The sequence below is a fragment of the Paroedura picta genome, chromosome 14 (genome assembly GCF_049243985.1).
Source record: "Paroedura picta isolate Pp20150507F chromosome 14, Ppicta_v3.0, whole genome shotgun sequence".
Taxonomy (NCBI): domain Eukaryota; kingdom Metazoa; phylum Chordata; class Lepidosauria; order Squamata; family Gekkonidae; genus Paroedura; species Paroedura picta.
In genome coordinates this window covers 15440187-15451511 of record NC_135382.1, presented here as the reverse complement: position 1 = coordinate 15451511, position 11325 = coordinate 15440187, and the positions used below count along the sequence as shown (strand labels likewise).

The following is an 11325-nucleotide window of genomic DNA, read 5'->3' as shown; positions in this document are numbered from 1 at the left end:
GCAGTCGATCTGGAGGCTGGCAATGCCAGGCGGAGCCCTTCTTCCCCATCCGGCCCACCAGACTGGCGACTGGTCCCATCACCATACATCTGAATAGGCCTGCTCTGGTTTTGGGGCCGGCGCTTTCGCCCTTGCTGCCCCGGCACTTCTCAAGTTCTCCGGCTGCGCGCCCTTGTTCTCCCCGGTTCGCCGCTGCCTCCGAGCGCGCATGCTCCCGAGGAGGAACCTTTCCCTCCCCCCCTCCCGCCCTTGCTGCATCCGGGCAACTCCGAATTAGCATTGACAGCCGTGGCACAACTTTTCCCGAGGCAAAGTGAAATCAAGGCGCGCACTCGGAGAAAATATAGTCCCTCCCGTTTTTAAGTCTCTTTGGTCCCCGCCGGAGGGGCGACCGGGCTCCCCGAGGCGATTAATCGGGTCCTGGGAGGGGCAGGGGGCCGCCTAGGGGCCCGTGGGGGCGGTGGGCTGGGGGTCGGCGGGGGGGAGCCTTCCCCCCCTAGTTTGGCGGAAAGTGAGTGATTTGTCTGTGTCCCTAGCAAAGAGGCAAAGAACTTGCTTTGCAGCCTGAGTAGTTGTTTCTTTCGATTGTTGTTATCGCTTCTTTTATTTATTTTTTTTGGGGAAAAAAAAGAAAATCTTTTCTCGTGGATGTTCCGTTTCGTTTTGCAAGGGTTGTTGTTCTGGAGGTGGTGGTGGTTGCCAAGGGCGGGGAGAAGCCCCTAAACTTCCCCGGGATTCGCAAGTGGGAGCAAAGTGTCTGGCAAGTTGAAAGGATGGAGCTGCACAGCTTGCAGGAGGCGTTAAAAGTGGAAATCCAAAGTCATCAGGTAAAGCAGAGGCAGCGCCACAGAGAAACCCTCGGGCAGCAGCAGCAGCAGGAGCCGAAAGAATCCGGCCCGACATGCTGGCCGAGTGGCTTCGGGTTCTTGTCGCAGGGTCTATCGATCGGGGGGGGGGGGAGGGGAGAGGGCTGGGGGGGGGCTCGCCGGGGAGAGGCGCAGGGGGGTGGCGGGGTGCCTCCCCGGCCTCCCCGAGGCTCTGGCTAACAGCGGGCATCACTTTGCCAAAGTAGTTTTCGAGCTTGTTTGGCTGAGTTTTGGTGTGGCTGTCTCTGTTCTCGAGATCCGGAGTTAACATTGCGGTTGGTGCCGGGTGTGTGTGTGTGTGTGTGTGTGTGAGTGAGTGAGTGTGTTGGAGAGATTAGGACGAGACCTGAATATTTATGAGCTTTGCTTGAAACTGACTCGCTGTGTTTACTTGCCTCTTTGTTCCATACCCCTCCCTCCCCCTTCCACACACACACACACACACACACTCACACACATACAGACATACACGCACATTTTTAAAAATCCATTACACGTGAAACACTTTCTAATTCCCTCCTTCTCTGGGAGATTTAAAAAAAATTAGAAACTAGTTGCACAGATGAAGCAAGATCTACAGGTAAATGCAGATTTTTTTTAAAAAATTCCTCTTTTGCAGCATTTTAGTACAGTTTCATTGGGACAGCAGGATAAGAAACTTTATCACTAGGAGATCGCGATTCGAAGGCTGAGCTGAGCTTTGTTGCTGAAAGGGGGTTGTGAGATACTATATTCCCCCCCTCTCTTCTTCTGCATGCTTTTCCCTGGGTTTTTGCCTCTGAGCAATTCCTAGACCGCAAGTTTACTCTGAACTGCCTTTAGTTTACGCCGGGTCTTTAATCTGCGTTTTATTACCATTTTTACAGAACGGTGATCTTAAGAAACAAATCCATGAGAGGCAATCGAGAATAGCAGCTCTTAATGACAAACAAGTAAGAACGAATCGATTCAGTTTTGTGTCTGTGGATTGGGTTTTTTCTTTCTTTCTCTTTTGCAATGCACTTTCTAAACATCCGAGAAGAGTCTGCCTTAGCTGAAAAATAGCAACGTAAGTGAATAAAACACTCATGTTTACAGAAGGTACCCCAAAGGGAGGAAAGCTATTAAATGATGAAAGATTCAGCGCTGTCTTGCCTTGCTCAGAAGGGTGTTTATAATAACAATCAGAAACCCCCCTCCCACAAAAAGAGATAGTAGTTTGAAGATTTTTTTTTTTAATGAGGCGTCCATTTTGAGTTGGTCGACATGTTTTAGGAATACGGGAAATTCTTTGGTTTGGCACTAGTTTGTTTTCACTGCCTTACAACATGGGAGAGCAAAGAGTTGGGGTTGAGGGGACTAGAGACACTTTGCAAGCCAGGATTTCTGCTTTCGGTTGGAAAACTGATTGTGTTTGCATATGTAGATAGATATATAGATATATATATATATAAACCCCCCTCTCCCAACAAACACAGCTGGCATCTTCTCTTTCTTTGGGCTTGCCTGAGGTGCTGGGTTTGGAGTCCAGTTCATTCATGCACACAAACACACACACACACACATACACATACACACCCTGCATGCAAATCTGAGAGGAGCCCCCCTTCCCCCACCAAGAAAACAACTTTCTCTTTGGTGTGATCTGCGCGAGGGGGTCTCTGAGGTTGCCGTGAGTGACCCTGGTCCCCCCAGCCCCCTCCCTTCCCCCTCCTTCCCCCTCTCCCGGCGGAAAGAAAGTTGTCTTGCATTGTGGAGTCTTCCTAAGCTGCCGCGATCAGCTGACGGGACCAGGTTGCTTCGCTTTCAGCACCACGAACAGATGCCACCGAACGCTCAGCAGCTCCGCGTGCATCTCGGGAGCTTTAAAGCGGGGGTGCAGGCGGGCGGGGGTGCGGGCGCGAGCGAGAGACGGGGCCGCGCACACGCGCGTGCACACACACACACACACACACACACAGACACGCCAGCACGCACCAGCCCCTTCCTTTCTCTCCCCATCCCCTTCCAAGCCCTCCGAGTGCACGGATCGCGCAGCTGCTCAGAGAGCGAATCTGCGATCAGCCGGGTCGCTCCTCCCCCCTCCCCCAACATAAAAGCGAACTTTCCCCACGGCTCCCCCCTCCCCCCGCACCTTCCCGCATCTCCCTCCCTCCCCCCCCCGCCTTCCAGAAGCCCCTTCGGCGGACAGAGCGAGCCCTCGAGTCGCCCCTGCCTCTCTCCTCGCGCTTCCTTCGGAATGCCGCCGCTGCCGCCGCCGCCGCTGCTCTTTCAGCACCCAAACTTGGGACAGCGCCCCGGAGCCCGCGGCCCGCCCCCGCGGCCACAAAGCCGCCCCTCGGCGCCGAGTCTTCGCGCTACGCCGCCTTTCGGAGCGGGGGGAGGGGAGGATTAAGGGAGGGGGGGCGGGATGGATAGCTCCCCCCACCCCCACCCCCACCCCCACCCCCACCCCCACCCCCACCCCCACGCCCAGCTCCCTCGACGTAGTTGTGCTTAAAGTTGCCAAGTCAGCCGTGCAGAGATTGCTCGCCCTGCCCGCGAGGACCGGGCTTTTCTGCCTCGCTCTTTAAATGTCCGCAAGCATTTCCACCGCCCGTTTCTCCACGGCTCCTTCCCAGCCCGCTTGAGCGTAGCCCACAATCGGCCGGCGGTCTCCCTTTGGCCATGGACGCTTCCATTTTGTGAGGAAGGGGGGGGGTATGCCGCTTTCTTCCCAACATGGAGAAAAGTCCGCAGAGTTTGGCGGTGGGGGGATGGGGCCCCGCTCCCGTCGAGCATTACCATTTTGATTGCTTTGATGCCGCCTTTGGAGGGGCGAGGGGACAGCGCGCCCTATTCAGCAGAGCACAAAGATGTGGAAGGAAAGCGCTGCATGGAATCCAATCGCGGAGTTTCTTTCCTTGGGGGGGGGCGGGAAAGGAGGCAGGAGGACACGGTAGCCTCGAGTGCTTCGCCCTTTTTCATGCCGTGCCTTCTCCTGATTCTGCTGGTACGCCGAGCAGAGAATTTATTTAAAGCACCGTAGCAGCCTCACCCTGCCAGCAACGCAATTTTCACGTTTTCTTGTCCTCGACAGGGAAACAGTTTTCCTGCATTCCAAAAGGTATATTGATTGGATCGTCCACCACCCCCCCCAGCCCGGTATGATAGCCGCGACTTGAAGGATGCTTAAATGTTTATCATGCTAGTAAATGAGAAGCTGTTTATTATGCGGAGCTGGAATTTAGAGCGGCCAAAGAGAAATAGGAGTCTGGATCTTGCCGCGCAGCTGCTGAATGCACAATGTCCTTCCCAGTCTTAACCAACATTTCTGCAGACTAAATGACAGGGAATGCTTGCATGTGATTCGCTTGCATGAACTGAAAACAATTACTTACAGATCATGTACTGAAACAAACAAACAAACAAACTAGTCCTTGGACCCAAGTGTGACTTTTATTCAGTATTCAGCTTTGATCTCTGTCATGTGTGGTGTGCAGCCACAGGGTGGATACACAAAAGTGAAACGAGTGTTAAGGTCTCTGCTTAAATCACATCACATCATGAAGTTATATTTTGGAACAATTATTCTTTTCAAGCAGAGGGTCCAAATTAACCTTTTCTTGTCCCGCACGGCATGGAAGAGTGTTGTGGAGTATAAGATAAATGGTGGACTTGTTGAATTAATTAATTAATTAATTATAAACAAACAATTCATCCTTGCCCTGTCAGCAAAACTAATATCTGTTGGGAAACACTTGAATGCATCCTCAGGAAGGCAGAATGACAAACCATGGGTTAAAGTTCCCTTCCACACTTTTAGAGACTTTGTTAATTTTTTAAGATCATGCTAATTTGCAACCCATTAACACATATCTTTGACTGGGGTGTGAAAATCTTGTAGCAACCAACTCCAAAGCTGAGAGGACCACTGTTTAATCATATGCACATATATATTTAATTGAAAAAAAGACAAGAAAATATGTCTTAACTAAATACACCTGGGGATAATCGACTCAAAATTAAGCACACTTAACCACATTGAAAGCCACTGGTTTTAAGATCATTTGACCCTTGGCTAGATTGTAAGAGATGACTTTCTTCATTATATTAATTATTATTTTTTATTTTGACTATGAATCTTTACACAAAATAAAAAATGAAGGTTTTTCAAGGCAAAGTTGTAAATTGTATTAATTTAAAACCTCAGGCCACGATTACGTAACCACATGAATGTTTGCAACTGTATAGGACAGTAATCAAATGTATCCTCTTATCTGTGGACTAAACTACTTTCTGCAGTAGTTTTAGGGTTTCATTATGAAGTATGTGTTTTTAAATGCATCTTGAATCAATACTTCCTTTTGTTACAAAAGGCTAAGTCATTTTAGAAATATGAGTGTACTTGCATGTTTTTCCCTTGTAGAGCTTTGAGGAATAATACTTACCTCTTCTGTAACAAGATGTGATGTGTGAAGATCCTATTCATTGGTCCAGTGGTTTTACACCTTGCATCCCCGTCACCTGCAGAGCAACTGTAACATTTTTATCTATGCTGACAAGCGACAAGCATGGATATGTAAATAAAAGGCCTTCTTTCCAGAATAGCTCTTCAAAAAAAACCAGCTGACGTGCTCTGCTGCATTTTCATTTGTGCTTTCGAGGTGTCCCTTAACACTTTTCACTGCTTTCTGAAACTTCCTGCTTAACAATTGCAGGTAAAATCTAAGTATTGGCTGCTAACCATATTTTGAAAACCAACAGAAAGCTTCCTGTGTGCTTTCAGTGCTGATGAATTTGGGATTCAGACAAGCCTGTCCTGAAGCAGAGCAATAAAAATATGTCTTCCTGAAAGACATGGTGTGTATGTCATTCAGTTCTGCATTGCTTCATTTCCTTGCCATAATTTACTATCTACATAGCAATCTATGTTATTCTCTGACAGACTGTTCCAAGATGGTGTCATGGCTGGGTTTGTCTTTTGGGGGTAGCATATCTGGAATGAAATTGTTGACTTGTGCCTGAAGTAGGTTCTTAGGAGACAGTAGATTTCATTGAATAAAGCTGCTCTTCTTGCACAGATGATATACATGGGCAAATTATAAACTATGCTATCCCTTTTCTTTTATGGGGCTGTTATCGTTGGGCTGCTCAAGCCAAAACTGGCAATGCCTTGCAGAGTCAATTTTCTTATACGTTTTGAAGGAGAAACCAAAAGGATTAATAACTCATAATTAAGCTTGATATGATTTCAATGACATTTGAGGGAAGGATCATGATATAGGTCTTTACTTACTTCTTTAAGTAAAGGAATAGTCCATGTATGGAGACAGGTATTTGAGATGATGGCTACCTAATTTTCAAAGGGGGTATAACCAAGGCATTTGGCTATTAAAGCTGCTATAAATCCCCTTGATTTTGGTGGGAACTGAATGCCTGTATTTCAAGACAATATTGGGACATATAAGCCCAATTTTAAATATTAAAAACTATGAGAATAAATGGGGACACTTCTTGTGTTGTTAAATCCTAGGTAGCACAAGAAAACTGTGAAGTTCCTACCACAAATTGTAGTCCTGCCGTGGTCCCACTAGGAGAACTTCAGCACACCAGTGCCTTCCAGCCTCTCTCAGCAATAGTGCTGATCAACCTTACAAGACTGTTGTGTGAAATATTTGGGTAGTGCATCTCATGCCCTTTAACATACTAAGCGAATGGTCAGCATTATTATTAACAAATCTTCTAAGAATGTTTTGCCACTGTTGACATTCTTTCAGTTTTTAAATGTATACTTGACAAATATGTTAATAATGCCAATTTTGGCTGTGACTACAAAGGAGGTATTCAGCACTGGAGTTGTACTATGTGCTTGCCTTTGGTGCAGTCCTTTTGCTAAAGGCAGAGGCTCCGGTGACATTTGGGGGGCCTCTGTGGATTGTGCAACCAAAGAATTAGAGGAGAATGTTTTAGGCCTTAGCAGAAAAGGAATTATTGGTGTGCAGTTAGTATTCTTCAGTTCTTCTGACCTTTGCTTGGTGCCTTATGGGTTGCATTGCTTTCTAGCTCAGTTGAGTGTTCACACCTTGGAGAATTGCTCCTGAGTGCAATTTTGTATCAGTAGCCTTAGCATTTTCTTTGTTTCAGTTTGGGCATGAAAGGTTCAGGATCTCATCAGAGCCAGCTGGTTTTGTAAAATGAAAATGCTAAATGAAGCTAAAAGTAGTCTATTACACTTAGGAGACTGACTAATGATAACAAAATTGCCCTTCTACAAAGTATTGCAGTACATCAACCTCCAGCCATCCATGGCACTGAAAGATATTGTGTGGCCAGGTTTTGTCCCTAGAAATATAAACAGTGGGAGAAAGATTGCTTAAAAAAATATCTGTAAATGTAATGTCTCAATTGGAAGTGCTAGAGGCTGAAAAGTGAATGTAACATTGTTGTAACTGTTTTAATGAGTTCACTTTGATATTTTAGCCACTTAAAACACCTGCTGTCAGAACAGTACAATTGATTTCAATTAACTTTGAATTTCTTCAATAAGATGACTCTTATAATAACTCTAGTAATCCCATGATGCCTCATTAGAGGAGCTGACTATGATGATTATCTCTGTGATTTAGTAATGTTTTCTTTGCAGGGTCTTTGTCTGCTCAGAAAAAAGAAATACTTGTAACAGTGCCATTTTGAATTGGCTCTTCTTTCATGCTCAAGATATTGAAAGCCAGCATGGTGTAGTGGTTAAAGAGCAACTGACTCTAATCTGTAGCCAGCTGGGTGACCTTGGGCCAGTCACAATTCTCTGAGAGCTGTTTTCCAAGAACAGTTCTCCCAGAGCTCTCTCACCCCCACCTACCTCGCAGGGTGTCTGTTATGGGGAGAAGAAGGGAAAGGTGTTTGTAAGCCACTTTGGGATTCCTTCGGGTAATGAAAAGCGAGGTATAAAAAACGATTTTCTTTCTTATTACCTGTTGTGAAGGCACCCAATCTAGGCAGCGGAGATCAGAAACAGATTCTTAAACAAACTAATGCTCTGATAGTATGGGCACTAATGAAACTTGTGTCATGGGTACTGGATCATTTGCATTTTATAATAATTATTTTCCATAAGAATGTAAGATGTCTACTGATGGATCACATGCAGTGACTAACCAGTTGCCCGAAAAGGAATAGGCCTTCTTAACACTGGTTTTCAGAGGCTGACACAGAAGTTCCCTTTAGTCACCATGGCTAGGAGCCACTGCCAGACCTGTTTTCCTTGAGTCTATAAAATCCGACTTTCAAAGCCATGCCATTACGACATTCATTGGCAGCGAATGCCACATTTGAATTGCTCACTGAGCAAAAAAAGGACTTGCTTTTCTCTGTCCTGAATTGATTGCTCATCAACCTCATTGGGTGTACCAAACTTCTATCATTATGGGAAAGGGAGAAAAAAAAGTTCCCCGTTATCTTGTTTTCCCACCCTGTACATAATTTACATAATCTGTCCGTTTTACATAATCTGTACATAATCTGACAATTCCAGGCCTTTCCTGGCTACTTTGTTTTATCCAGAGTTAATTTCAATATTCTTTGGATAGAAGTCTTGCTTAAGTGGTCAGATTTTGAACATGACATCCACAAATAATTTCAAGGTTGCTGTTTTTTTAAAGGCTTATCCCCTTTGGATATCATATTGGTCCATCATTATTTCAGGCCTGTCATAATGTTCTGTGGAAGAGACAAGCCTTTATTTCAAGATGCTACATTTCTGCTGGAGAGGAAAACTTCTGAATTCTTCATTTTCCTCTGGCAGCTCTAGCCAAAAGTACTGTGACCTTACTATTGCAAGAGGCCTTTGGAGGAAGGCACCAGGGTAGAGTCTATATAGACCAGGGGTAGTCAAACTGCGGCCCTCCAGATGTCCATGGACTACAATTCCCAGGAGTCCCTGCCAGCGAAAAGCTGGCAGGGACTCCTGGGAATTGTAGTCCATGGACATCTGGAGGGCCGCAGTTTGACTACCCCTGATATAGACTCTATATAGATTTTAAAAATAAAATATTTATCTGTGAAATAGCCAAAGGTATTCAGTTATAGCCAGAATGCCAAAGAGCTTAATTTCAATAAGTGATTTAACTACGTACGTGCTTAACTGTCTCCAACTTAAGTTAATGGGACTTTGTTTAACTTCAGCTAGGTTGTGTTCATGTTTATTAGTTCTACCATCCCCACAGGTAAATGAGAATCTGTCTCTCCTTTGCCTTCAGATTTACCCCATGCAAGGTCAGTGTAGCTCTGGTTGGATGAGAAGATGGTGATATGCCCAAAGCCTCAAAATGGAACCACAGCTCCTTCTCCTTGGTCCAGCCCTTTCCCTGTTGGACTTCAAGTCCAACATCACTACTCCATAAAAGTTCTGCCCCCTATTTTGCCCTCTCTTCCATGGTAAATCTGTAGAGTTTTGCAAGTATTTATTTCTGTTTCCTTTGTGACTGTGGTAGTCAGGGATGGCTACCGTTGTTTTCTTAGATCAGGTAATCAGCACAGCACTATATCATGGTAAATACTTCTGAGGGTAGTTCAGGACTGCAAAACTTGTGAACCACTTATGCAACATCTGACTGGCCCCTGTTAAAATGATACCAGTTCCAGGTTGAGAAATTCCTGGAGATTTAGGGGTAGAATCTGCGGAGGTCGGGGTTCAGGGACGGGAGAATCTTCAGTGGAATTTAATGCCATAGAATCCACCCTCCCAAGCAGCCATTTTCTCCAGGGGAGGAGATCTATGTGGCATCAGTTGTAATTTTGGGAGATATCCAGGCCTTATCTGGAGATTGTCAGCCCTAACCGAGAGAGATTTGTTCTCATCCAGCAGGACTGTTATGTTCATGGAGCTGAACATATACCACCAGCCATGCGTTGTGACTTGCCAGATGTCAAATTCCTGCTTTGCAGTCCCATGCAATCAACAAGAGCAAAACTTTTCTCAGTACTATCACATGACTGGTAGCATTTTGTCTGGATACATTTACGTAGGCCTGAAAGAAGGAAACCTTATCCAATTGGATTTCAAAGGGGGAAAGGTATATGAAGGCACATTAGTGCCCAAATTGGTGCTAAAGGACCACTTTTAAATATGACTATGAGCTTTACTCAAGGCTAACCAATGTTACTAACTCTGAATGATAGAAAACTGTATTTGTGCTAGAAATTAACAGCATCTTCTTATGGCCATAGCAAAATATTTTTAAATCCTATTTATTACAGAGGAGAGTTAACATGTGTTGCGCTGTGCCCACATTTGTATAGTGACGACTAATAATTTCTGTAACCCTAGGAAATGGAGCTATTACATGAAATAAAGGCATGCGGAAACAGGCTGCAATCTAAGGCACAACAGGACTGAACTGAATAGAATTTACTTCCAAGTCACCATACACAGGATCAAGCTGTGCAGGCTCAGAAAAATATTAGGAATATATTGCCAATTTAAGTTATGGACAAAAAAAGGATGAGAACAGAATCAGCCTGAAGGGCTTTATTTTAAATCAAAGGAGGTAGTTATTTTAACCTGATTGCATGTAGTCTGCTCATACTTTGCTACAACACTGTACTATTTCCACTACATGTTGAAGATGTAAAGAGTACTTTTTGCTTAAAGTAGTACCAATTTACGGCTGGTTCCAATATAAACCCTTCTTCCTTAAGCATGATCTTCTTTCTTGAATCGCTGACTGATTACGCAGCAGCAGTTTCCAGAGGGTTACATGAAATTGCTGATGCGGCTTACTTTCTAACGACAATCCCTGTCTGCCAATACTAAGCAGCTATTGAAATCTTGTATATATGGTGCTTTCACGCAGCCCCTTATGGGTGATATAACATAGGCGACCCTGTATAAAATAATGTAAGTTAACTCCTGAAAGGGAAATCAGCAGCCCAAGGTCAAGACTGGAAAGAATTCCTTGGCATGAAGTAAAATAGAACAGAAGCTCTGCGTAAGGGCTGCTGTCAGGTGGGGGAGATCTTGTCCCTGTTCAGGAGTCATCTGCTGGGTTGATTTGAGTGTTGGAGAAATGGCGTGTGTTTCCCCCCCCCCTCTCCCAGGAGTACACATTTGCTCCAAGGAGACTGAACACAGTGATTGTGGAAAGAGCCTGTTTGCTGTGAAATCTGCCTGATTGCTTATGTCTAATCAAGGAGCGCATAATTGGTCTTGAAACAGAAACTTTGAATCCAAAGGCTATGATTTTCTTCCCAGAGCTGCTTATAGCTACATAACAGCTTTTTACCCTTTGTGGGAAATCCAGTCCCTCTTGCAATGCAGGTTATCATCCAGCTAAGAGTGATTTGCTGCTTCTGTCAAAATAACCTTAATGGACCCTAAAGTAGGTGGGAAATCAAAAGTGGGTTTAAAAAAAAACCAAAATAAGTACATTTCATCTTGAGTTACAGGAATCAAAGGAGAATATTGTTAGACATTCCATGCATCTTTATCTGCATTTGTGGT

General features: G+C 45.0%; 1 protein-coding gene across 3 annotated transcripts in view; it reads left to right on the top strand.

The window, feature by feature from the left end:
* Window positions 1–447: 447 nt before the first annotated feature.
* Window positions 448–11325, top strand: part of PHF21B (PHD finger protein 21B) — a 189532-nt gene continuing 178654 nt past the window's right edge. The window contains exons 1-3 of one of the 3 annotated variants that reach the window (XM_077309936.1): window positions 448–827; window positions 1414–1446; window positions 1733–1798. In XM_077309936.1, coding sequence (XP_077166051.1) covers window positions 774–827; window positions 1414–1446; window positions 1733–1798 — 153 coding nt within the window. In that variant the 5' untranslated portion in view covers window positions 448–773. Of the gene's footprint in view, window positions 828–1057; window positions 1447–1732; window positions 1799–11325 lie in introns of those variants that run through there. The other 2 variants (XM_077309934.1, XM_077309935.1) reach the window with 2 other exon arrangements.